The sequence below is a fragment of the Pongo abelii genome, chromosome 7 (assembly GCF_028885655.2).
Source record: "Pongo abelii isolate AG06213 chromosome 7, NHGRI_mPonAbe1-v2.0_pri, whole genome shotgun sequence".
Lineage (NCBI taxonomy): Eukaryota > Metazoa > Chordata > Mammalia > Primates > Hominidae > Pongo > Pongo abelii.
Window position 1 is genome coordinate 23,607,071 of NC_071992.2, and position 27,803 is coordinate 23,634,873.

Genomic DNA, 27,803 nt, shown 5'->3' on the forward strand with positions numbered 1-27,803 from the left:
CGGGGGGACGCGGGCTGCGTTTGCCAGGCGCAGCTGGCAGGTAGGAGTGACTGCCAGCGCTCCCCGCGCGATGTTCAAGCAGGAGCCGCCGGAGAAACCCGCGCCCTCCACCACGACCGACTCGGGGAGCAGACCAGGAAAGGAGGACCCGGCAGGACTGTTCTCTCCCCGCCTAGGAGCGCCTCTCTCCCTCCCTTCTTGCAGATCAAGAGTTGGATTTTTTTTTTTCCTTAAGTTGCCGCAATTCGAACCCATTATTTCGGGGGAGACGCGCTATACTGGCGTGTGAGCGAGCGCGAGTGTGTGTGTGCGTGCACAGTGTCTGCGGGGCTGGTTCGGATGTTGAGTCTCCCTCCCGATCCCCCAGTGTCGCCAGCCAGCTGCGGCTCCGGTCCCTCGTCCACGTCCCTGCCGCCCGGCCCCGCTCGGTTCGCCAGCGCCGGGCCCGGCTAGCTCCGCGGCGTGCTCTCCCTGCCGGCCTCCCGCCAGCCCCCCACCGGCGCTCCGCTCGCCCCCCGCCTCCCCGGCTTCTCGCCTCCCCCCCGCCCCGCCCCAAGCTCGCCGCCCGCAGGTACTCACCTAGAAAGAAGAAGAGGCAGAAGACGTTTGCCAAGATCATGTTAAATAAATCCCACCGTTTTTTTGCCTTTCTCCCTTGGGTAAAAAAAAATAATAATAATAACAACAATAATAATAGCCAAGCAGTGGTAATCAGCCCCAAATCCAATGCGGAGATCCCAGCTAGTCCACCCGATGAAGCTCCCGAGTCCTGCGATTCTCGCCTCTGGCTGGAGGGGGTGGGGTGAGAGGCGGGCGGTGGGCTGCCTCTCGACGCCCCCCTTGCCCGCTACAATCAAATATACGCGTATCTGTGTATCGGCTTTCTAAGCCAACAGCCCAGTCCTGGGGTCAGCCCTCCCCTCCAATCGTCCGGGAAGGCGTGAGTCCCCGCGGGTCCAATTCCCCTGCGCTTCCCAGGAGGGGCCTGGGGAGGTGGGGAGAGAGGCGATTTGCGAGTGAAGGGCTGGAAGGAAGCGGCGAGGGAGGGGGTCGGAATAAAATGCAAATAGAAAAGAAATCCACAGACGGGTGTCAGCGCCCAGGAACAATCCAGTCGGAGCTTCGAGGACGAGAGACTGGAGTCGCTTCTTTCGCACCAAGACGAAGACAAGATTCAAAAAAAATCTTCTCCCGCTAACCCTTGCTCGGCTCACTTTTTTCTAATGGAATTCCAGTGACCGTGTGTCTCTGCGTGCGTGTGTCTTTCTCTCTCCTCTCTCTCTCTCCTCTCCCTCGCTCGCTCTTTGCTCTCGCTCTCTCCAGCTCTCCCTCGCTCTCCTCTCTCCCTCTCCCTTCTCCCACTCTCCCTGCTCCTCCCTCCGCCCGCCCCCTTCTCCCTTCGCGGCTCCCTCGCCGCGGCTCTCGCGGCAGCGCCCCTCTCCTCCGCCCCGGGCTCGGCGCTCGGGCTCCCAGGCGGCTGGCGGCGCGGGGCGCGGGAGCGCGGCGGAGCTACGATGCTCTGCAGCAGCAGCAGCGACAAGGCGGTAGCGGTGACGGTGGCGGCGGCGGCGGCGGCGGCGGCGCCGGGGATCGCGGGCCGAGAGGAGAGCCCAGCCGCCGGCTCCCTCGGCTCAATCTCCCGCCCTTCCTGGGACTGACTTGCTGCCTTGGCCGGAAACTGACTGGCTGCCCTGGCTACGGCTCGGGCTCGAACCCACTCAAGCGTGGGCACCCTCCTCCTCCTTCCCCCGCAGCGCTCCTCACCCTGGGGACGGGCTGCGCCCTCCAACCCCCACTGCCCCTGCCCCCGCCCCCTGCGCCGCCGGGTCTGGGAAGCCTGGGGAGCTGAGCTGAGACTGGAGGGCGCGGAGTCCGTGGCTCCCGAGCCATCCGGGGGCGCGGGGGGCACGGCGATAGAAAAACCCCAGCCGGTGGCCCGGGTCTGAGGGGGGGCTCCACCCTCCGTGGGCTGAGGCGTCCCTGCGCCCAGGAGCCCAGGCCGACAGAGCGTCTCCCCGATGGTGCCAGGGAAAGGAATTATCCCCTCCGGCGCCGGCCCCGCGCGCCCCCGACCCCAAAGCAGCCTGCCGGCCCCGGCCTAGCCCCGCGCGCACATACACGTGTGCTCTCCGCGCGGACCTCGGGAACTTTGCCCTCACGCCCGCGGCGCGCTCGCCTCCCGCCCGCCCCGGCCTCCACCCCTTTCTAGACGCCCCTTCCCCAGTCCGTCTCCCCTCCCCCGGCTCGGGAAGAAGCCTGCTGGGCCAGGGCGCCCTGACCACCTCCTCGGAGGCCGGCAAACCTGCCTGAACCGCCCCAGAGGGATCGGGCAGGGGCTCGCACCCCACCCCGGCAGGAGCGCCCCTAGACCGACCCGAGCCGGGGCTCCGCAGCCGGTTGGGCTCCGAGGAGCTCGTCCCGAGGCAGCTCCCGGCTCCCGAGGCTCCGGGGTGGGGGGGTTCCTCCTCTCCTAGCCGGGAAGGGGGCGATTGATCCATCTGTCGGTGGGACGGGCTCACCGGCGTGTTTTAGTCACAGAATTTACAATAAACGCCCAGACTAACCAAAAAGGAGGCGTCTGGCTGGGAAAGGGCTGGAGGAGAGGTGCAGCTGCGGTCACGTTCCGGCGAGAGCGGGAGAGGCGCGGGCTCGCGGTCGCGCGAGGGCTCACACCCACGCAGCCGGGCACCTGGGATGCCGGGGAGCTGCCCGGCATCCCCCGGCCCTCGCGCCACGTTCCTCGCACTCAGCTCGGCGCGCACACACGGTGTCCTGGGGTGGGGTACACTCAGCGCCTCAGAAACTTTTCGTGCTGCCCAAAACAATCTGGGCTGCACGTAACATGAATTTGGTAGTACCGTTTAAGACGCTCTTAAATAACAAGACTCTGAAATCCAGTAAATGCTAGAAATCGATTTGGACGAGAAGGGAGGGGTCACTCACAAAACCAGCAGCCTTAGCTATTGGGAAAGCTAGAGGGAGCAACTTCCATCTTGCGGATTTAGGCGGGAAGGCGGCTGCTCCCGGCCTTGGAAGCATAGAGAGCAAGTCTCCTGTGAAGGCCTCTTTCCTGTGGTCCATCCTGGGGCATCGACCTTCCTCCCTCCATCTTCTCCCACAGCCATCCAGTTGTGCCTGCTTCGAACCTAGGCGCTAGCTGGGTGGTGACAGAGTCTGGGACAGAGGGCTTAGGGATTGGAGTTGGGGAAAGCCTTCTTCAGGCCTGCCCTCCCTGTCATTCCTCCAAGCTTCTCCTGTTCTAGGAAGTGACTTCGCATCTGACAAGGTCTCTTGGCTTTTTTCCAAAAATTGGGGAGCATAAGGAACCGGCTTCGGATAAGTGTAGGTTAAAAGATAAAACTTGACAGGAATTACTCTGCCAGACAGTCTTGGTCTGGAGGCCCGAGGCTGGGAGCCTGGCCTAAATGAATGTTCTCCCCCATCTCAGCTCCCCAACTTCCAGGGTCTTCTGGTTGTCAAATACTCCCCACCACCACCCATTTCGGAATCTCACGCAGGCCTTCCCTCTTCCAAGGACCCTGCTCCAAACTCCAGAATTTCTGCTCAGCATATCCCTTTCCCCTTCCCCACAAAAAAAGAATTTCACTTTCTTTTAACTTCATTTGAGCATAATGAGGGAAACTCTCTGAATCATATATGTAGTTCTCCCCTCCCACCTATCCAGAAAATGGGGCTGAGAAAGCAGCAATGAAGCCCTGGGGATGGTTCTCACTGAGCTCCCACGGGAGTAGGAAAGAGGATTCCGGTAGCAGGAGGTAAATGGCCCTTCTGGGACCCAAGACCACCCAGCCATCCCAAGGACAGTAGAGAACACCAATCAGTCACCACCAGCATTCAGCTCGTGTGACTGCAGGGCGCTCTGACCTTAGACCCTCTCTTACCTACTGCCTATACAAACATATCCCATGACACCCCACCCTCTGCCCACCTTAACACTCAACCCAAACTGCTGTTAGAAATGGCATCATCCCTTATTTCCTGAGCATCTGCCATGAGGAAGACCCCCCCACCCCCACCCCGCTGTGCCGGGATCTACAGAGGAAACACAGTTGAACATGTACTATAACACCTTATAGATAAGAGGACTTCTGAACCTCAGTCATCTCATCTATAAAATGGGGATTAAAAAAGATAATAAACCAACGTTGAGGGAATTACATGAGATACTACACAAAGCAGCTAGTACAATGCCTGGCCCATATAAAGTTGTTTACTGCTTTGCTCTGGGTTCTAGAAGAAGAATTAGGGACCTATGACAAGGCAATAAAACCTAAGGGGCAAATGAGAAGCAGAAACAAAAAGCTACGGGGGTTCAAGGGCAACAGAGACTATTAAGCAGATGTCGTAAGAGGTAGTCACACGAAAAGGCAAAGTCTCTAGCAGGTAGGAGGCAAGCCCTAGGCTCACCAACACACTTCCACACATTCCGTAGTGCCTGAGTCCTTTCACAGCCTTCCTGGCTCATTCCAGTGCTCCTGAGTTCACCAGCAGCTGAGCCTCCTGCCCACAGCCCCTCCCCATCACAGATCCTAGAGTCCGAATCTGTATGGGGAGGGAAAGGCAACACCGAAACCTTCCATGCCTTCCCTTTCTCTTATCTCTCCAGTCCTCTCTGCTTATGGAGTGGGTTCTCTGGACAGCAGGAGAGGGAAGAAGGACCAGTGGAGGGGAGAGCGTTGCAGCCCCACCCCAACACACCCACACATGCGCACCTAGGCCTGGGCCATACTGCTCACTGACCACAGTCTCATTCCTTTGTGAAGGGAAGAAGGCTGAGGGTTCCCTGACCCCAGAGATAAAAATTGACCAGGAGTGAAAAGAAGGTGTCTCACATCCAGCTAATACTGTCAGGAGCCACAGAACTGGCAAGGTGGAAGTGTCTTCTGCCATGGGACAGAGCCTGAGCCAGGGCACCCCACAATCAATCCATCAGCACAGACTTATTGAACGACTTCTCTGGCCCCAGCAGTGCCAAAGGCTGTGGGGAATACAGCAAGACTGCCCCTCCCCTGAAAGCATTTATAGAGTCAGGCGTGTAGCTATGAGAAGATACTGAAAAAAACAAAGGCACAGTGGGAGAAAGGAAGAGTTGGTACCACTGGATTTCAGGAGTGCAATCAGAGATGACTTGCTAGGGGTAGGATTCAAGCTGGAGCTGGAAGGATGGGTAGAATTTGGCTGAGCACAGAGGAGGACACTCCAGGCAAGCAAACAGCAGACGCAAGAGCACAGTGGTTAGAAAGTTCTCAGGAGGCTGGGTGTGGTGGCTCATGCCTGTAATCCCAGCACTCTGGGAGGCAGAGGCGGGCAGATCACCTGAGGTCGGGAGTTCTAGACCAGCCTGACCAACATGGTGAAACCCCATTTCTGCAAAAAATCCAAAAAACGTATCCAGGTGCGGTGGCGCACACCTGTAGTCCCAGCTACTCGAGAGCCTGAGGCAGGAGAATCACTTGAACCTGGGAGGGAGAGGGTGCAGTGAGTCGAGATCGCACCACTGCACTGCAGCCTGGGCAACAGAGCGAGACCCTGCCTCAAAAAAAAAGAGAAAGTTCTCAGGAAAGGAACAATCCAGTGAGTGGGAGGAGCCAAGTGCACAGGTTGGGGAAGAATTAGAGGGTCCAATTGGGGTGCTCAAGTGGAGAAGAACCAAGCCTTGCAGTCTTCAGATTCATGCACCAGGAGCCACTGAAGGTTTTTGAGCAGGCAAGTGACATGATGAGAATAATGTTTTAGGAAGATTGATCTGATGACTGTGTGAGGGATGGAGACCAGGGACCAATTAGGAGGCGATTATAACAGTCCCAGGCAGAGGTAATGAGGGCCCAACAGGGAGTGGCAGTGGGCGTGGACAGAGGGAGAGGGTTGTCAGAGGCAGTGTAAGGATGAATTGGCATGATGCTGGAGCACAGGGAGAGTCGCCAGGCCAAGACAAAGTGACCAGCCTAGCGGCTCAGCCTTTGTCCTTGGAAAAATAATAATTAAAGTAGCCAACTTTATGGCTAGATACAAGTTAATACTCCTTCAAATTCCTATAATAACTCGATGGCTATTATTAGGTACTATTAATAGCCTCATTTTCAAGTGAGAGAGGAGAGGCAAGAGAAGTGATTCAACTCCCCAAGGTCATATTTTAAGTGGCAGAATCTGGATTCAAACTCGGGCAGTCAGGATCCAGCACCCCCAACTGGTCAATTCTGTGCCTTGTATCAACAAGAAAAGTGGCGGCTCTCCAGGCCCACACAGGTTCATATTCCCCTTCACAACACCTGAGATACCCTCTTCCTCCCTTCCCTATCCACAAACAGTGTGAAAAAATCATGAGAATCAAAGTTACTTTTTTTTTTGAGACGGTCTCGCTCTGTCACCCAGGTTGGAGTTCAGTGGTGCAATCATAGCTCACTGTGGCCTTGACTTCCTAGGCTCAAGTCATCCTCGCCCCTCAGCCTCACTAGTTGCTGAGACTATAGGCCTGCACCTGGCTTATTTATTTACTTAGCAGAGATGAGGTCTCCATATGTTACCCAGGCTGGTCTTGAACTCCTAGCCTCAAGCGATCCTCCTGCCTCAGCCTTCCAAAGTGCTGGGATTACAGGCCTGAGCCACTGTGCCCAGCCTGAAATTACTTTTAAAATCTTTACTGTAGACCTTGTTTTATTTTTTATTCTAAAAAAATTAAGCTTATCCTGAGAGTGACTTGTTTTGTTTTTGAAACGGAGTCTCATTCTGTTGCCCAGGCTGCAGTGCTAGAGTGCAGTGGTGCGATCTCAGCTTACCACAATCTCCACCTCCCAGGTTCAAGTGATTCGCCTACTTCAGCCTCCCAAGTAGCTGAGATTACAGGCGCCCACCACCACACCCAGCTAATTTTTGTATTTTTAGTAGAGACAAGGTTTCACCATGTTGGCCAGGCTGGTCTCGAACTCTTGACCTCAGGTGATCCACCTGCCTTGGACTCCCAAAGTGCTGGGATTACAGGCGTGAGCCACCATACCCAGCTAACCACTTTATTTTTTATTTAAAAAATAAATAAATAAAATATTTACTGTGGACCTTGTCTGGCGTAAGCTTTGGAGCTCAAGTCTAGAGCCTAGAAAGGATTCTGTCAGGTGCCCAGCTTGGTGCCCAGCTAAGTGCCTTGGGCCTGGGTCATGCATTGGCTTTTCCAGCCCCTACCTCCCTTCTACTGGCAGGTTGACCCCTCACCAACATTCCCTCCACACTCCAGATTCCAGAGTCCCAGCCTGGAAGGAGCACACTAGTCTGGCAATGGAGACCAGTAGGAATTTAAATAAACCATCTGATCCCAAAGAATGAACACGGATGCTGGGGCAGGCTGGGTGGGACTGGGCTAGGAGGGAAGAAATGCACACTGCACTCAGGGCCATTGATTTCTCTAATTGATTTCGGTCAATGTTCTCAGTGCTTCATCATTCTCTTTAGAGGTAGGCACTGGCAGGAGGTGGAGCTCTGGTTTTACCCAGCCTCTCCCCAGGGCCTCACAGACCTCTGTGCAGCCCCACCCATCCCAGGGAGTCCTGCAAGCCCCAAGGTAGCCCATTAGAGAGGGAGGAACCTGCAGCTGCTGCAGCTCCCATGGGGGTTGGACAGAGTGGGTAGACGGTGGAAGCAGATGGGAAGTTGCTCTGACAGGAAGCCATCAAGACCACCTTATGTGACTATTGTACTTCCCAGCTGTACAAAGCATCTTCTGCATCCATGATCTCGAAGTACTTACAACATCCCTGGGAGGGAGGCGTGAGAGAATTAATTTCCCTTCTCAGACAACAAACTCAAACACAGTCTTTTTGTTTTCTTTTTTCTTTTTCTTTTTATTTATTTATTTTTTTTTTATTTGAGATGGAGTCTCAGTCTGTCACCTAGGCTGGAGTGCTGTGGCACGATCTCAGTTCACTGCAAGCTCCACCTCCCAGGTTCAAGCGATTCTCATGCCTCAGCATCCCGAGTAGGTGGAATTACAGGTGTGTGCCCCCTTGCCTGGCTAATTTTTGTATTTTTAGTAGAGACTGGGTTTCACCATGTTGGCTAGGCTGGTCTCAACTCTCAACCTCAGGTGATCCACCCACCTCGGCCTCCCAAAGTGCTGGGAGTACAGGCATGAGCCATCGCACCTGGCCTCAGGGAACAAACTCACTCTTGAAGACCACTCATGACATGGCCAAGGTTACAACATAGCCAGCAAGTGGCAGAGCTAAGGACTCATCCAGTGGGCTTTCCAATTCCAACCTGGCCTCTCTCACAGACCAGAAATCAGGCATCCACCTACTACAGGCCTGGGCTTCTCTGCTGCTTTGTCCCACAATAGGGGCTCATGGAGGGCAGGGAAAAAGCACTCAAGTCATCTGGCATCGTCTTTGTGTCATCCAAGACAGACCTAGGAAGGGCTGTTTCTCTGAATTCCTGTTTCACCAGAAATCCCAGACTTCTCGAGAAAACTGTGAAACCTCATTCCTCGCCTTCCTCCTTCACAGCTGCCCGATGGCAGCAGGAGCTGAGCTAGTAAACCACCCTTCTGTTGAGCTATCCTAAGCCTAAAATATCCTAGCTGGGTGTCTGGTCTGCCCCTGCTGCCCCAGAGACACTGCACTCCCTCTGTAGTTGGCACCATACTAGCTACACCCCAGCCTTGTCCTGAAGTTGGTGCTGTGTTTTCAGATGAAAGCTGCCTGGAGAAACCTCACAGCTTCTCTTCTGGGCGCACACACCCACCTCATCTCTTAAGACACTGGCCATCTGCCAGGTTACCCAAGGTCAAGGCAGAATCAAGGAAGAGGGACAATGACTCCTCCTGCCAAGCCTTGGGGAGCCGGCTCCTGCTGCCTGATGCCCCCCGCAGAGAGCTCTCAGTCCCAACAGCTCCACAGGCAGTATCTATTTAGCCAAGGGCTAGGTCTGAGCTGGACTGTCACTCAAAAGGCCCAGGTCTGACTGCAGGACCCAGAGGGCACCTCCCAAGGGGCTGTGGCCAGAAAACAGAGACTAGCGTCTCTCTCTCTGAGGACACATGCCTTCCCTGGGCCCAACCCAGAGTTTGGCCAGATGAGCACATTTACCTGTATGCCTACCCTCTCACCTTGACCTTTCATTCTGGGAACTTCTTTTCCCATCATCTAGAACTTTCTCTCCTTCCCCCCACTGTCCCCATGCACTCCTGATTTCCTGGTATCCTATCTCTCTTTCCAGAATAGGAAACCCTGGGTGGCAGAGCAATGTTTAACTTCAAAGAATGAATTGCTAATGGTAGAATTTTAGTCATCACCTGCTGTAGGTTGGAAGGAGCCCTCCATGACAACAATAATGAACTACCAGCAAGAGCACAGCCCTCAACAGCCTTCGGTGCTTTTTTCTGCAAGTTTGCCTCCCTTGGGCCTCCCAAGAGCTCTCTGAAATCAGTGTCTCTCACACGGGAAGACGTATAGTCCAGGCATCAAGTGATCTGTCCCACTACGTGACAGCGATCACACAGTCAGGAAGTTGCTGATCTAGAACTGGACCAATGTGTCCTAACTAACCCCAAATTCCCTATTTATGAGTTAGCTTTTGCTTAAATGCTTCGGTAAAATAAAGTAAAATACTTTTTAATTTTTAGGACAAAGACAATTTCTTATAAACATCTCCAGTGACAGGATCTTGTTTGACTCAGGGGCCGCATTCTACAGTCACAGTTAACTTGGACAATTGAGTGGCCTTTCTTTCTTTTTTTTTTCCTTTCTTTGCTTTTTTTTTTTTTTTTTTTTTTGACATGGTCTCACTTTGTCACCCAGGCTGGATTGCAATGGTGCCATCATAGCTCACTGCAGCTTCAACCTCCCCAGGCTCAGGTGATCCTCCCACCTCAGCCTCCCATCTCTACAAAAGATACAAAAATTAGTTGAGCGTGGAGGTGCACACCTGGCCTGTGTTGACATTCATGCCATTGAGCTGTTGGACTTTCTCAGCTCCCTGGTCCTACTCATCAGCTCCCTCTCACTCACAGTGGTCACCTATGTTTACATCATCTCCACCATTCTGAAGATACCCTCAGGCCAAAGTCAACATAAAGCCTTTGCCACCTGTGCCTCTCACTTTACAGTGGTCTCCATGGGCTATGGGATCTCCATCTTTGTCTACTGCAGGCGTGCACCTCCACACCCAACTAATTTTTGTATCTTTTGTAGAGATGGGGTTTCAGCATGTTGCCCAGGCTGGTGAGTGGTTTTTCCTTATGCCAATATGGAATTTGCCTTTCCATAACTCCCATGTCCACAAGGATCCAGTAATGGGGAGGATCCTGGAAGTCCCTCAGACTACAGTGGCCTTTGGGCAGAAAGCAGCATGTCTGCCCCTGAAGTGCTGGCTATTGTGGATGCTGTTTGCTTTCAACGGCAGCAGGCTGCTCCGTGCCACAGCAAGCAGCTACAATTCCCCCTCCTACTCCCCAGCAAAAGTCACCATAGTCAGCATCACATCCAGTCCACACAGTGGGCTCCAGGATGGGACATTCCCAGGGGTACAGGCACCTGCTGCCTCCCCACTACAAAATGGGTGAGTCCCTTCTCCCCAGGAGGGGAGGGGCAGGCTGGGCTAGGCACTCCGCACTCCCCCAAGCAATGAAGCCCAGGATTCTGCAGTCTTCCCTTGCCCTGGGATGGGCCCAGCCTTTCATATTCTTCCTACCTGACTCCTGGGAGAACATCCCACCCAGCACTATGGAAAGAGGCTTGGACAAGGGTTTTAGCTCTAGCTTTGACCCCAGACTTGCTGCCAGCCCAGAAAAGAGTTCAGCACACTCTGGGGTAGTGCAGTGCCCATGGTCAGCCCTCAGGAAGGATTTCCTAGTGGAAAGAAAGAAAAAGGAAGCAAGAGAGGGAGGGAGAGAGGGAGGGAGGGATGTGTGTACTGTTGAATCTCGATGCTCTTCTCATCTCTGCTCCAACCTAACTCCCAAAATTCATCTTCCGTCCAGTTCACCTCATGGAATGAGCCAGCAAGGTACACTTGGATTCAGCCACCAGCTCGCCACCAGCTGACCATGTGACCTTAGTTCCTCTAGGATAACAGTTCTCTACCCTGCCCTTGTCACAAGGGACAAGGATGATCAAATGAGACACTGAATATGACTACGCTTTGAAATGTAAGCAATGCCCTGCAGACGTAAGAACCTGATGACTTTTCCAGGCAGCCCACATCCCATGGTGAGTTCTGGGGACCACCCTTCGCTATCTGTTTCAGGATGAGTACCCCCTGCCCACTGCACTACTTGGGACAGCTTTTGCTACTCCAGTGACTTGGTGCTCCTTTGTAAAAAGGAACTTCCCCTTTTCACAAGTGAGAATACTGAGGCCTCCAGGTCCTGCTGTGTATGCTTCTCTTAGCTCTTCTTGCACTCTGTTGAAATCTCCCATTCTTATCTGTACTCTTCACTCAACTCAAAGCTCTGTTCGAACACGACCTACATCCTTTTCATCACCATAGCCTTAGGGGCTGGCCCATGATAACTGCCCAATGAGTGTAGAATGAATGAATGGGCAAATGATGCCTCTAACCCAATATAACCTTAGCACAGGGGCTGAGGCCCAGGATCACTAGCCTGGTTCAAACCACTTATCTACTTGTTTGGGACTCACTAGGGTCTAACTGACCCACATAATGAATGCTTCTGTTTCCTCCTCGTCCGTTCTCTTTAGGGAAAATTGATATATCTGACCACAGGATTTTTTTTTTTTTTTTTTTTTTTTTTTTTGAGACGGAGTCTTGCTCTGTCACCCAGGCTGGAGTGCAGTGGCATGATCACGGCTCACTGCAAGCTCCGCCTCCTGGGTTCACGCCATTCTCCTGTCTCAGCCTCCTGAGTAGCTGGGACTACAGGTGCCCACCACCACGCCCAGCTAAATTTTTTGTATTTTTAGTAGAGACGGGGATTCACATGTTAGCTAGGATGGTCTCAATCTCCGTCGGCCTACCAAAGTGCTGGGATTACAGGCGTGAGCCACTGCACCCAGCCCTGACCAGAGGATTTTTTTAACCATTTAAGTTCTTTTAATTCAAGCTAGATTGACTTATGCTCTTGGCTTTAAAGTCTAATTCTATAAAGACTCAGTGCATTCATGGGAGCCAGACTCATTAGAATTCCCAGTCCACACAATAAACTGCTTCATTCTCACCTGTTAGCAGTGTGACCCCTGCCCACCACCCTCCAGCCTAGTGAACCAAGTCACTTGTTAGTCTGAAGAAACAAAGGGGTTGCAGTCCTCAGGCCAATCCCCCTGAAGTGGGCGATGAAGGCATGGCCCATAAAGAGCTGGCAACAGTCCTGGAAATACAGGGCTCCCCCAACAAGAAGCCTGTGTCCTGTGCAGACAAACCAAGCAAGGCTCTCAGGGTGGGAGATCAAGAGCTGGTGGCTTCTAAATAGAGGAAAAGGTAGACCTGGCCTCGTACCCTCCCACAGGTAGTCAGAGCCTCCGTACCTCTGGCCCCCTGGTGTTCCCATTGCAGGATGCACTTTGGCTAGGGGACACCTCCAGCTTCCAACCTCACCCTCCACCAAACGAGTCTGCTCTCCCATTTCCTTTCAGCCAGCTGCCACCTTGGAAGACAGTCTTGAAAACAGATCCTAAGGGAAGCGATCATCTATTTATTTTAAGAGTTACTGGTGCAGTAAACTCTTTTCCAGAACCAGCAAAACTGATAATGGCCCTTTTTTGCAATCAATCTCAATCAATCACTGAATTCTTCAATACCTTCTTGTTACTCCTCTCTGAGGCATATGCATTTTAAAGAAATGTTAACAGAAAGACAAGGCCCTAATGCAAAATAATAGATCTCTAACTTTAGAACTCCCACACCATGAAAAAGGGATTCGAATGAGATCCGAGAAGGTGAATCTGCAGCATTCACACGCCACTCCCTCTCCTAATCGTGGCAGATATTGTAAGGCTTCTGGATGCAATGCTCTAGGCACCACAACCAGTCACTTGGAGTGGCACACAAGTTTATCTAACCCATCTGCAAGTCCTAGTTCCATGAATTCTGAGTCCCCTCCAGTTGTAGGATCTAGGCTTCTGTGAGGTGACTGAGAAGCCCTCTATCCTTCACACCATGGATGACTTGTGTTATGCCCAGCCATACTATAAGAGTTCAACAAGGGGCCAGGCATGGTGGCTCACGCCTGTAATCCCAGTATTTTGGGAGGCCAAGGCAGGAGGATGGCTTGAGCCCAGGAGATGGAGGCCAGCCCAGGCAACACAGTGAGACCCCATCTCTACATAAATAAAAAATAATTAGCCAGGCGTAGTGTTGTACATCTATAGTCCCAGCTACTTGGGAGGCTGAAGCAAGAGGACGGCTTGAGCCCAAAAATTCCAGGCTGCAGTGAGCTATGATTGCACCCCTGCACTCCAGCCTGGGTCACAGAGTAAGACCTGGTGTCAAGAAAAAAAAAAAAAAAAAAAAAAAGTCCAGTGAGGGCAACAACAAGACTTTTCAGAAGACAGATACCATCCCATTTCTCTAAGGAGAACAGGGAAGGAGATTTGTGGAGGAGACCTATTGTGCCAACGAAAACAATCAGCCCCTGCTGGAATCTGACAACTCATTAAAACAAATCCCTGCTACAAAAGGGCCTCCACATCCCATCAGCCCTGAGGAAGGGGGACATCCCAAGGTGCTGCCCACAGCCCTCGCCAAACTGTCCACACCTGATGCTCCATCGATCACACCCCTTGGATCAGACCCAGGAATATGAATGGGACTCATGGTCTCATTTCTCAATGAGAGTCACCCCTCAGGCCTCCCAACACAGTGGCTGCAGGACTGGGAGGCAGGAGGGCAGGGCTAATGTTGTGCTTGCTAATGAGCCTTCTGGGAGCATTGAAATGGGCTGCACAGGAGCAACCAATAGCCAGTCATACGCAATGTCATCTGCTCAGCAGTCAACACAGCCCTGCTGCTGTTAGCAAGTGGCCTGAGACAGACACCGTTATGGGCCCAGGAAATTCATGCAGCCAGAGGGAGAGCAGGAAGGGAGTCCAGCAGGTTCCTCACCCCACCCACCCCTTTCACAGGCCTGGACCTTTTGAGATCAAGTGACAGCCTTCTTTCCTGCTTCCCCTTGGTTCAATAGAACAAGGCATTAGACACCTACTGTGCTCCAGGCAGAGTGGGTAAAGGAAGTGGGTTTTTAGAGACTTATCCTGCCAAGAAAAACCGTCAGCCCCTGCTGGAATCTGACAACTCATTAAAACAAATCCCTGCTACAGAAGGGCCTCCACATCTCATCAGCCCTGAGGAAGGTGGCATCCCTTCACAAGGTGCTGCCCGCAGCCCTTGCCAAACTGTCCACGCCCAGTGCTCCATCCACCATGCCCCTTGGATAGGACCCAGAAGCATGAATGGGACTTGGGTGCTGGAGAATGAGAAAGGCATCCTTTCTGTCCTGCAGATGAGGGTGTGGCAGGCAAGGCCTCCTCCCCCAGGGAACTTCCATCCCGTTGGCTCTTCAGCATGCTGCCTTGCTCTAGTCAGGTCCTTCCATTTTTGACACCACCACACGGAACTCCTGACTGGCGGTTTGCAGATTGGAAATGCAAAAGGAACCAGAATGTCTCACCCTTCTCACTCCTCACCCTGTACAAAGTGCCCTCGCACATCGCGTCTCATCTGATGCTCAAAACCACCTGCTCAGTGAACAGCTGATTATTGTCACATGAGGCTCTTTAGTCAGGAGATGGGGCTCACCCCTGGTTCTGCCACTTTCTAGCTGCCTGGCTTTGGGAAAGTCCCTAAATCTGGCTGTACCTTGGTAAAACAGGGACAATAACACCTGCACTGCCTATTTCACATGACTGGTGACTCATTCCACCAGGCTTAAAGCACCTACTATGTTCCAGGCACTGACATAGACACATTGCCTCTGTCTTCTTCTTCTTCCTCTTCTTTTGAGAAAGGGTCTCACTCTGTTGTCCAGGCTGGAGTGCAGTGGCTAAATCACGGGTCACTATAGCCTTGACCTCCCAGGCTCAAGTGATCCTCCCACCTCAGCTTCCCAAGTAGCTGGGACTACAGATGTGTACCACCATGTCCGGCTAATTTTTTAATTTTTTATAGAGATGAGGTTTCTCTATGTTGCCCAGGATGGCCTAGAACTCCTGGGCTCAAGCGATCCTCCCACTTTGGCTTCCCAAAATGCTGGGATTACAGTGTGAGCCCCCATGCCTGGCCTTCTGTCTTCAATAAGACAGGATCAAAAAAGCGTACAGCCTAGTAGGGGGAGGCAGATGTACAAATCAATAGGTGCAATAATGTTCGGAAGCTATGGTGGTAGAATTATGGTATAGTGGGGAGAAGGACTGACTGAATAATGCATATACATAGAAATGGAGGTTTTAGAGAAATCATTTCATAAGGAAATAACACTTGCTAAGCTCTTCCCAGGAGGTACTTCCATATACATAATTGTTCTGGATATGAAAAAGGAAGATGGGTGTGAGCCTACTCTATAATAGGCTGTGGGGAGTTGTACAGTGTAAAGCATTCATGTAAAATATCAGACTTCGGTCAACAAAAATAGGTTGAATTATTTAAGCTAGGTTAAGCTAAGTTTATTGCTGCAGCAACAAACCACTGCAAAGTCTCAGAGGGTTAACACCACAAAGGTTTACTTATTCCTCATGCAACATGTTCGATGTACTTTGGCAGGGGCCTCTGCTCCACACAGTCACTCAGGGATCCAGGCTGACTCATGCATTATCATCCTGTAGCTGCTACACCTAGAACACAAGCCTTCTTCAGTCATTGAGGCAAGAGGAGAGACAATTGAAGGGCAGAGAGCTGGCCAGAATACATGCCACTTTCACCCACATCCCATTGGCCAGAACCAATTACATGCTCCTGTCTAATAACAGTGGGACTAGAAGATATGAGGAAACATGGAATGTCTGGTGAGCATCAAGACCTCTGCCACAGAGAACAAAGAACTGTCTGTATTTTGCTGAACTAGGGTGTCTGGCTAATCAGAGAGTCCTTTAGGGAACTCTGAGTCTGGTCCCCTGAGAGCCAAGCAATTCCTGGGGTACAGGAATGGAAATGTATTCTTCCTAACTACAAAGTGACTGGCAATGGCAGAGAACTGAGGAACAACAAGACTCAAGTTATTTCTATGACTCAGATGAGCACAGAGTTAACACAATAATGATCATAGCTAACTTTTTCTTTTGAAGAGATAGGATCTCACTCTGTCACACACGCTGGAGTGCAATGGCACAATCATAGCTCACTGTAATCTCCAACTCCTATGTGCAAGTGATCCTCCCACTTCAGCCTCCCAAGTAGCTGGGACTACAGGCACAAACCACCACATCTGGTTAATTTATTTTATTTATTTTTTTAGAGACAGGGTCTTGCCATATTGTCCTGGCTAGTCTCAAACTCCCAGCGACCCAAAGCACTGGGATTACAGAAGTGAACCACTGTGCATGGCCCATAGCTAACATTAAGTGAACACTTACTGTGTGCTGAGTCCACATCACCTGTATTATATTATTTAAGCCTCACAATAACCCAGGAAGATAAATAGTACTAATAGCCCCATTTAATATATGAAGATAATAAAGAACAAGTCAAAGGTTCTTCATATTCTTCAATTCATAACATATCAGAGCAGGAAATTGAATGCAGAAGTCAATGCCCTGTCTCCAAAAACCATTCACTTTACCACGAATCTATACTACTCCTTATAGTGTAATGGAGTCACTAATTTTACATACATACATACACACACATACACACACACACACACACACACATACACACACACACATGCGTACAATTTGCAGTTCCAAGATCTGGATTCTCAGCCTGGTTCTGTCAATAGCTACATAAACTTAGGTAAGTCCCTTCACCTCTCTGAACTTCAATTTCCTCATCTGCAAAACAGGAATAATAGAAATATCTATTATCTACTTAATTATCTTATAGAAAAGAGTTTTGTCAACTATAAACTTCTCTGCTAAAAAAAAAAAAAAAAAAACTGGTACATTAGATATGTTCTAGGGATGATGCAAAGTTCTGAAGGGAGGTCACAACTCCTGGGAAGGGAACAAAATAGGACAGATGCCTTACTCTGAGGAGTCTTCCTGACACCCCTGAAGCAGCCCCTAACAACAACCAGAGGTGGGCCCACCCTGTCTCTTCCCCTGTCCCCACGCTCTGTTTGGCAGCTCGAGCACAGCCTCAGATTTGTCTGCTTTTCCTGCAGAGGTTTTTGCAGGATTTCTGCTAAGTGGGGCAGCGACATCAATAAGTTCCATTGTGTCATGAGTGTTATTGAAAAGCAGAGTGTCTGGCCTGCTGGCTGGGGCTTCTGGGCTCATAAGCTCTCCCGACCTTCTTTCACCCCGGCCTCATTGGTGAATGGCCCCTACTGCCCTTTCCAGCCCTTTCTCCCCTGCTCCAGCCTCCAATTCCATTCTGCATCAGGACCACTATTTGAGCATGCCTGGTCCACACATCCATCCCCAAAAGTGTCTACCAAACATTCTCCCCAAACCCAGAGCCTTCACTCAAGGCATGCCTCCCATCTAGAATATCCTCCCACCACCTCACCTGTCAAAGTCCTCCTTAGACGCACAAGGCAATGTCAACAGCAGTTGTCTCCAGGTGATGAAATTACAGATTATCTTTATCTTTTTCTTTCCAATTTTCTCTATTTGGAGATCTGGGGGAATGAGCACATAATATTTTTCTCATCAAAAAAAAAGCACAATGAAGTCATGTTTTAAGTTCCTACCTTCCTGTGAGCCCCTCCCCTTCATCCTAGTTTACAATTCTGTTTCTTCTGTGAAATTCTATAGCTCTTGGCCCTATCATAAATTGCTTTATACTCTAGTTAGTTTGCTGGGCATGAACATCTGGTAGCCCCAACCAAATGGTAAGCTCCATGAGAGCAGGGGACATATTACACATATTTTCCCTATGCTACACAGCCCTCTGCACAGTTCCAGGAAGAGCTGAAGCAGAGAGTAAGTACTTACCAATTACAGGGGTTATGGGATGACCCCAGTATATGTTACAGTGGCTTGGGGAGGTAGAGTCAGAAGTAAGGGGCCTTGGAGTTTATACAATCTGATGCTCTGCATTCATACAGTTTCTGACATTTCATTTACCCCCATTAATAGGGTCTGGTTACCCCCATTACATGAACAGTCAAACTAGGGCTGGGAGACATAAAGCAATTTGGCCCAAGCTTCCAGAGCCCACAACTCCTGTGGTCCTGTCCAGTGCCTTAACCACTGAACTGCAGCTGCCACTCCAAGACCTTATTAATAGCCATTTCTCTCCTCAATCAGTGGCTGGACATGGCTTGCCAGGTTAATAATTTGTTCATTAGGTGCCTAATGAATTACTTGTTAATTGCTAACTTGATGAACAGCCAGCAGTTCCCATCTGCCTGGAGAAACAACAGCAAATAACCACAGAAGGGCCGGCCAAGCCCCAGCGGCTGCAGGGCAGAAGCTTTGGGCCCCAGAGGGTGGCAGTTCCCTTGGGGAGAAGCCTGTCTTGGTCAGTCACCTGAAGCTGAGTCCCCAGGGACGGGCGCCTCTGGTAAACCACCTCTTGCTGGTCCTATAACTGCCCTGCAAAGGGTGGAGGCAGCCCACATCTTCATCTGCCCTAATTATTCAAGTCCCCTCTCCACAAAACTTCCCCTTTCTGCTTTCTTTTCTCTTTATTTTCTCTGAATTTCCACCACTTGAAGTCAGAACTACGGAGGGTCTCAAACTTCTGAGGGTTCAACTTTCGATTTTTCAACTTTACAATGGTGCAAAAGAGATACATTTTCAGTAGAAACTACTTCCAATATGCATGCAACCATTCTGTTTTGCACTTCCAGAAGAGTACTCAATAAATTACATTAAATATTCAATACTTTGTTATAAAATAGGCTTTATGTTAGATAACTTTGCCCAATTGTAGGCTAATATAAGTGTTCTCGACACATTTAAGGTAGGCTAGACTAAGCTATGATTTTTGGTAGGTTAGGTATATTAAGTGCATTTTTTTTGAGATAGTGTCTTGCTCTGTCACCCAGACTGGAGGGCAGAGGCACGATCATAGCTCACTGCAGCCCAGGACCCTGGACTCAAGCGATCCTCCTGCCTCAGCCTCCTGAGTAGCTGGAACTACAGGCATAAGCCAACATACCTAGCTAAATTTTTTTTTAACTTTTGTAGAGATGGGGTCTTGCTGTGTTGCCTAGGCTGCTCTTGAACTCCTGGGTTCAAGTGATGCTCCCACCTCTGCCTCCCAAAGCACTGGGATTACAGGTACAAGCCACCATTCCTGGCCTAAATGTATTTTTGATTTATGATATTTTCAATTCACAATGGATTTATTGGGAAATAACTCCACTGTAAATAGAGGGGCACCTGTTCTCAAAGTAAACTTTTTGTATCCACACATAATGATATGTCATCATATTTTCTCAGGGCATTGGTTCTATCTTCCTGTCTCAAAGGCAGCTACAATGTCCCTATTGGTCACTTCAAGCTTCCTAAAAACAGAAACCACATCTTTCTCATTCATCCTTGTATCTCTTGTACCTAACATAATCCCATAGTCCCTTATAAGTATTTATTAAAGGAGCAAATTACTCATACTTTTCTGTACAAATCTGTATTGGTTTGCTCAGCCTGCTGCTATGGTTTGAAGGTCCTCTCCAAAACTCATATTGAAATGTAATTGCCATTATAGTAGTATTCAGCACTGAGATCATTGAGAGCCCACATGAATGGATTAATGTCATTATTGAGACAGTAGGCTCATTATTGCGAGAGTGGGTTTGTTACATAAGTAAGTTCGGTCACCTCTTGCTGTCTTGCTCACTCTCACCCTCTCTTGCCTTCCACTTTCCTCCATGGGATGACACAGCATGAAGGCCCTCACCAGATGCCAGCACCATGCTCTTGGATTGCAGCCTCCAGAACCATAAGCCAAATAAACTTCTATTCTTTGTAAATTACCCAGTCTGCGGTATTCTGTTATAGCAGCAGAAAACAAACCAAGACAGCTTCCATGACAAAGTACTGTAAACTGGGTAGCTTAAATGGCAGAAATTTATATACATTCTCACAGTTCCGGAGGCTGGAATTCTGAGATCAAGGCTTCTCTGAGGCCTGTCTCCTTGGCTTGCAGATGGCCACCTTCTTGCTGTGTCCTCACATCGCCTTTCCTCTGTGCATGCACACCCCTTGTGTCTCTTCATGTGCCCAAATTCCTCTTCTTATAAGAACTCCAGAGAAAACACAGAAGAAAATGACCAAGTCCCACCCTACAGGGGCTTACAAGAAAGGATACTGGGAGTGAAAGCCACATACTGACTTGGGAAAGTTGACTAATTCCTTCCTATTTCAATTCCCTGCCTGTAATGTGGACATCGTAATGCCTCTTTCTCCATCATGCCAATGCTAGAAGCATAAAATGAGACTGTGCTCTGATAAGAAAAATTACTATGCAGATGCTGATTCGATTAGGGCCCACCCTAATGACCTCATTTTAATGTAATCATCTCTTTAAAGACCCTTCCTACAAATACACTCATATGAGGTAGTGTGTGTCAGGGCTTCCACATATGAATTTTGAGGGGAACTAGTTCAGCTCATAACACCTTCTCACTCCACAATGCCAAATTCAGGGCTGGGCACATATTAAATATTTAACACATCCTCCGAAATTGGTAGACATTCCATTTTCTCCGGGGGAAGGGCTCATCTTTGTGGCCTGAGTTCCTAGTCCTGCACAGACCCCTGAAAAACTCCGTGGTGGAGTATTTAAGGCAAACCCTCTTGTCATGTCGGCTCCCAAATCCTAATGGCTCTGTTATTTTTGAAATCACTTTAGAGCAGCACTGAATAGAGATGGTGATTTCTTGCATTTGCATAGCAATTTTTCTTATCAGAGCACAGTCTCATTTTATCCTTCCAGCATTGCTATGATGGAGGAAGAGGTGTTATGATGTCCATCTTATGGACAGGGAATTGAAATAAAAAGGAATTAGTCAACTTTCCCAAGTCAGAGTAAGCCTACTATGTGCCTTTCACTTCCATTAATCCTCCTTATGAACCCCTGTAGGACGGGACTCGGTCATTTTCTTCTCTGCAGCTGAGCCTCCAGCGCAGGTCCAGGCACAATGGGTATGCTCAGGGAGGTTTGGCATTAATAATAACAGAGCTGCTAGAAGAGCCTCTATCCAGAAGAGCTGAAGTCTCAGGACTGACCACCACCCAGCCACCCAAATCCCCTCCAGCAAAACAAGCCCTTGGGCCCTAGGGCCACGTGGATGGCCCGCTTCAGGGTCTGAGCTTCCCACACCCGAGCTGCGTTTCAGTGAAGGCCCTGAAGCCAAGGTTGAATTGAAAATGAGTCTGGAAATATATCTATTATCACTTCCGCACTGCTACGAGTGACAATAAGGAAAATGAGTTTACGGTACAATTGCAAAGTGATTTCACATATTATTTATTTCTATCTCTTTTTATCACGGATATTTTTAGAAGCTGCCTCAAATGCATTGTGGAATGAAGCAGGGTATGAATTTTAAAAATACACTATCTCATTTCCTCCTTGGGGCCATGTTTCAGAGTGGATAACAAGGGTAGTGTGCCCATTTAGCAGAAGGGTAAAGCAAGGCAGAGAGAGGCCAAGTGTCAGCCCAACATCATGCAAGGAGTAAGTGAATAAGCTGGGCCTAGACCCACACTCCATGCTTTTTCCTGTTTGTCGCTGGCTGCTGTGGGAGGAACCCTGAGGAACTGGACCAGGAGAGAGCCCTTCTAAGGGCAGGAGAGAAAGGAATGCATGTCCGCTGCAGATGTATCTCCTTTGACAGAGTTTTTGAACAATTTGTATCTGTGTTTGTTTTCGTTTTTGGAAATGGAGTCTCCCTCAGTCACCCAGGCTGGCGTGCAGTGGCGCAATCTCAGCTCACTGCAAGCTCCACCTCCCAGGTTCACGCCATTCTCCTGCCTCAGCCTCCCGAGTAGCTGGGACTACAGGCGCCTGCCACCACGCCCAGCTAAATTTTTTTGTATTTTTAGTAGAGAAGGGGTTTCACCGTGTTAGCCAGAATGGTCTCAATCTCCTGACCTCGCGATCCGCCCGCCCCGGCCTCCCAAAGTGCTGGGATTACAGGCGTGAGCCACCGTGCCCGGCCAACAATTTGTATCTGAATGATTTTAGTTGAGGCCTGTACCCCCCAGTTCCCTACCTGGCCCTTGCATCATCGCACTTTGTTGCCCACACTTTTGTGTTGCTGTCTGGCCGCTAATGGCTCTTGATTTTGCAACCTCTGTTTGGTCTTTGAAAAACAGCGTTGCGGTAACTTCCTTGGGAAGCCCAATGGCACCAGGGGTGGAAGAGGTCTTTAGCTATAGAACACGGCCCAGGAAGGGAAATAGGGGAACAGCAAATGCAACATCACCCACACCCTCCCCCAGCAACATAAATTTGCAGCAGCTGATGGGATCCAGTACCTTAAGCCTCCAGATGCTGCTTCTCCTACAGTCCTGGGCAGAACTGGAACATATATTTTATCCTCCTAGATCATCTCCCAACACATGATCTGAAATAGGCTGCAGAATAAACAAGCCTTGGTCTCTCATCAGCTCAGCTCAAGGAGAACTTGTGAGCCTCACAGGCTCCATAAAAAGCCAAATGCAAAAGCACATGGCAGATGATCCAGCCCCTCCCACACCTAAGCCACCACCGCATCACTTCCAGCTTTCTTCTCTGATGAACACAGGAGCCCCAAACCCAAACTTGCCCCCAGATACCATCCACAACAGTGGACTGTGGGAGTGGAAGTGACCCACAACATGCAATCCTTCTCTACTCCCTCCTTAGCACCGTCTCCAGCTTGGGGGAGGTCAGCCTCCTCCCTCTGCCCACCCCCCTCACTGACCTGGAGCCGTAGCCCCACAATCGCGTCAAGTCCTCCCCTCATGGACAGAGTCCTTCCTGGGCTTTTGCTGCCAATAGAGATCAAAATCTATGACCACTTGGTGCCAGCTCCTTGGCATGCTCAGAATACAAAAGAACTGGGCCACAGGGAAGCAGAGAAATGGCAGGTCCTGGCTGGCACTGAGGGTAATGGAGGCATCAAAGGAGCTGTCACTCAGAGACCCCTTCTCAGTGGCTGTGATGGCAGCAAGGGCCTGGGATATGCCATCGTGGGAGGGGGCTGCAGGCACTCAGTGGAGCCAATGGTAACAGTAGAGATGTCAGGTACAGAGCCTGAATTCTCAGGGACTTTATGGGAAAAAAAGGAGTTGGTGCAGGCTTCTGGGAAGGAGGCCTCTGGAATGAAGTGAGGTGGGCACTGAGGCATAAGTGAGGCTCCTGTCCTGGGAACCAGACTTGGTGGGCTGCAGAGGAGCCCCCAGCAACCAAGCAACCCCCAGCAACCAGGCCACCAGCCTATGGGTATAAGGGAAGTCACGTTTCCCAGGGCCACCAGCCTATGGGTATAAGGGAAGTCACGTTTCCCAGCAACTCTAGGAGAAGAAGCACCTGGAGAGCCACCTGGCCTCCCATCAGGGGAAGGGGCTGCCTCTTGACAGCCTCGCAGAAGTGTTTGACACTCTTGTCCTCTCCAGAAAACCGATTTTTAAATCACACTGATCTCAAAAGCAGGCCTGTGGCTGGCGCCTCCTGGGCCCCAGGCAAGGAGGGGAGCAGCCTGCAGAGAACAGGGGCCAGGACACAGCCGGCATGGGCAGCCACCTCCTCAGAGGCCTTTAGGGCCCCTGTGGAGGCCCAGCCAGCAGCATCCCTCTGTACTTTCTGCCTCGGGCCTCCCCTGGAACAGAAGCAGGAATCGGCCTCCCGGTGAGGCATCCTCACAGCGGGTCTTTGCATCGGCCAGAGCTGTACTGAGATTGAGAGGCAGTGTCTACCCTGAGACTCTAACCCCTCCTAAGTTCCCAAGCAGGAGATCCTAACATGTGACTTTACCAGCTCTTAGAGAACTCGGGATGGGTTTTCCCAGGCTGGATCAGAGGCCTTTCAAGTGCCCTTCCTAGAATTAAATCCCCAACCATTTCTCCCGGGCAACAAGTAACCAAACTCGTAGGCAGGAACCCAAGACTCTGGTGCCTCCCGGGTCCTCCATCCACCTGGGGCACTCGGGTCAGAGGAACAGCCTTGGCTTGAGCTTTACATTCCCAATGTCCTGGGCCCTTTGTCACAGGCTTTTCAAAGGCCAGGGACCCTGGCCTTCTCCTGCATACAAGTCCTCCCCCCACCTTCCCCACAGGCTGTCCTAACAGATAGCTTCCCCTGCAAGTGAATGGAGATCTGCCCTCGCACCCCCACCCCCCACCCCCCAACCTCCAGCCCCCTCATTGCAGAGAAAGGCTTGGCTCTTGTTTTCTTTTAACTTAAAACAACACTTCTGGACTCACAGGAAGTTGTAAAAATAGTACAGGGCAATCTCACAGACCCTTGCCCATTTTCCCTGAGTTACAATTTACATAACTATGCTACATCGGGAAACTGACTTGGTTACAATGTGTGTCTATAGTTCTGTGCCCTTTGATTACTTCACCAACACTGAAAATCAAGATTGGCAACTCTTCCCTCTCCATATAGATCCCGTCATCCTGCACTCCCCCCAGCCCCTGGCTATCACCCATCTGTGTTCTCTGTCATTTTGTCATTTCCAGTCTCTGCCCCTACTGAAGCGTGTGGCCATCCGACCACCTTGGAGACGGGGTAGATCCCAGCTGATCAGAGCAGGCAGTCCTGGGACAGAAATGGCCCAGGACAAAGGGAACCCAGTCTCACTTGGATGCAGACAACTCACATACCTGGCACCTGTGTGCCGCAACTCGGCCCTCATCTGCCAGCTTCTGCCGGCCTGATGGCGCATTGTCCCGTTCCAACTCCAGACCCATGGCTGCCCTTGCCGGGACCTCAGCTGCTGGCTCCACTCCCCTCCTGCGGGCCCCTCCCGCACCCTGCTCTCTGCTGCCCCCAACAGGCAGCCTGCGCTCAGAGCACCCCGGCCGCAGGATTTTAATTCGAAATTCCCCCAAGTCATGCTTCTCCCATACTGTACCTACATAATTCACTTTTATTACCTAAATATAGGGCTTAATATTTGGTCCTGTTAAATTTCATCTTGTTCGTTTCAGGCATCCTTTCAGCTTCTCAGGATGCTTTCAAATCCTCAGCTATCTCTCTGAACTTCAATTATCCCTTCTGTCATCTAGAAATTTAATCATCCTGCTGTCTGTATCTTCGTCCACGTCATAGATAAAATCGTCGAATTGAGCAGGGCTTAGAACAGAGTGTTCTGGTACAATACTAGGTGCCCCTTCTAGAGGGGAAAGAGTGAGATTTGGGATCCCAGCAACCCTTTTACAAACCATTGTTCAGCAGCTCTAAATCCACCCAAGTGAGGTGCCAACCAGACTTTATATTTTTCATTTATTCACGAGGCTGCCAGGAAAGATTTTGCACTGCTTGTTCACAGACGGACCAACCCACTTGAGTCCCCACCCACTTAGCCAAGGGTCTAATTCCCAAAAGTTCCCAAGAACACCTAGGCTTTTTATACACTTGTCTAAAATTCAGGCCTTTTAAGGCTATATGGCTGCTACCTGCAAAGAAAGCAGAAACTCAGAAAGACTCACTCTGCTGACTGGTCTAGCCATGGATGTCTGCTTGTTTTGGGGGTGGCCATGATGACTCTGTGAGGTGAGAAGGACATTTCATCTGTCTGGGACCTAAGTATTACACATTTTATCAGAAGTATGCAGCTTTAGGTTGTGTGCGGTGGCTCACGCTGGTAATCCCAGCATTTTGGGAGGCCAAGGCAGAAGGATTGCTTAAGACCAGGAGTTCAAGACCAGCCTGGGCAAAGAGCAAGACCCCACATCTACAAAAAAAAATTTTTTTTTTATTAGCCAGGCATGGTGGCCTGCACCTGTAGTCCTAGCTCCTCAGGAGGTTCAGGTAAGAGGGTGGCTTGAGAGCCCAGGAAGTAGAGGCTGCAGTGAGCCAAGATTGTGTCACTGCACTCTAGCCTGGGCGACAGAGTGAGACCCTGTCTAAATATAGATAGATAGATGATAGATGACAGACAGATGGATAATAGATAGATATAGATAATGGATAGATAGATAGTAGACAGACAGATAATAGAGATAGATCATAGGATGGATAGATAGAGATAGATAGATAGATAGATAGATAGATAGATAGATAGATTAGATAGATAGATAGATAGATAGATAGATAGATAGATAGATAGATAGATAGATGGATGCAGCTTTTTCGCAAGGCCCACCCAGAGTTCTACACTGGCCCTGGGTTCTGGCAGCAGCCAGCTATCCATGCCAGCTGCCCCTGCTGATGGTCCTGGAGGCCTGGCCCCGGTCCTGCTTCCCTTTCTCTTGTGGTGAGCATGCTCTTGGGGAACATGCTGTTCTTTCCTGCCTGCTCACCTCGCTGCAGCCATTCTCTCCAGCCATGTGAGGATAGGGGTCCCATTCCCTAGTCTCTGTGGAGACCCCTCTGTTCCTGTATAGGTTCAGAATAAAAATAGAGACATAAGAGAGGCACAGCCCACAAGGCCACTCTGTGACACTTAAGTCCCATGTGCACATGGATAAGATGAGGAGAGGAGCCACCTCTGACCCGCCACCCCCCACCGCCCCTGCCGAGCAGAAGTACCCTGTTACACTGACTTTCTAATCAAACAGTGATCACAAGGAGGAAAAAGTTGGAGTGATCCTCTTTGTCCTAAGTGAACTCACACTGGCTTCCAGCAATCACCTTTCTTTTCCAAGAACTCACAAATCATCAGTTTCAGTCATCAGTTTTGGAATTTTGCCAAGAGTCAACATTGAAATTACTGAATAATCATTTCCAAAATCAGGGAAGGTCCAGGCTCTCTGGGCCTGATGCACTTTCTTAAGTGTGGAAGCCAGCTGTTCCTTCCCCCTCACTCACCATGAGAATCACACACACACACACACACACACACGCAAGAAGGCACCCACCAGAGACTACACTCCACTGACACGGAAGCGCCGCCAAACATAAAGATGTCCAAAGCCAACGTCCCTGATTCTTTCCATCCTGTCTTCTTTTCACCTCTCTCAGAATTGCTCCTTCCTCTCTCTCCACCGCCCCATCCCTCCACCCAGGGGTAAAAGACATCTTCATAACTCTGTAATTGTAACTGTGGCTAAGCAGCCGTGTGATCGCAGGGAAAGGGGAGCCAGGCACGCGGGAGGGGCTCGGGTAGGCTCTGACCCAGGCTGCCAACACACCTCCATCTGTCAGCGACGGCCCTCCCTGCGTGGGGAGTTGATGAAGCGATGACTGCCAGTTTGCTAACGTCCTTGTCTGCGGACGCTGCAAAGACATGGTTTTCCATGGAGGAATTCTAAGGCTTACACGCAAGTCTTCTCTGAATTACAGTAATTGAAGTTGAGAAGAGCAACACGCCAGAACTCCTCCTTTACCTGTCATTTCTGGGCTGATGACGGGACTTCAACTTCAAGGTCACTCTGACCTCCTCCCTCTTTCCTTTCTGCCCCTGGCTTCTCTCCATACCAGGCCTGAAACAGCCGAGGACCCAACCTTCCCCCATCACAAAAGGCAGCCAACCAGATCCGGGGGAAAAGCAGGCACCTTCGAACTCCAGTGCTTGGGATTTCAAGTTGAGTCTTACTGGCTTGGTTCCCAGCAGGAAAACATTTCATCCAGGCCCTGCG

General features: G+C 50.5%; 1 protein-coding gene across 3 annotated transcripts in view; it reads right to left on the reverse strand.

Moving 5' to 3' along the window:
* Positions 1–25,011, reverse strand: part of GFRA2 (GDNF family receptor alpha 2) — a 122,655-nt gene extending 97,644 nt beyond the window's left edge. The window contains exons 1-3 of one of the 3 annotated variants that reach the window (XM_054560831.2): positions 24,885–25,011; positions 17,626–17,737; positions 580–654 (exon numbers count right to left, since the gene is read on the reverse strand). In XM_054560831.2, the coding sequence (XP_054416806.2) occupies positions 580–619 (40 nt within the window). In that variant the 5' untranslated portion in view covers positions 620–654; positions 17,626–17,737; positions 24,885–25,011. 3 annotated transcript variants of the gene reach the window in all.
* Positions 25,012–27,803: the final 2,792 nt, after the last annotated feature.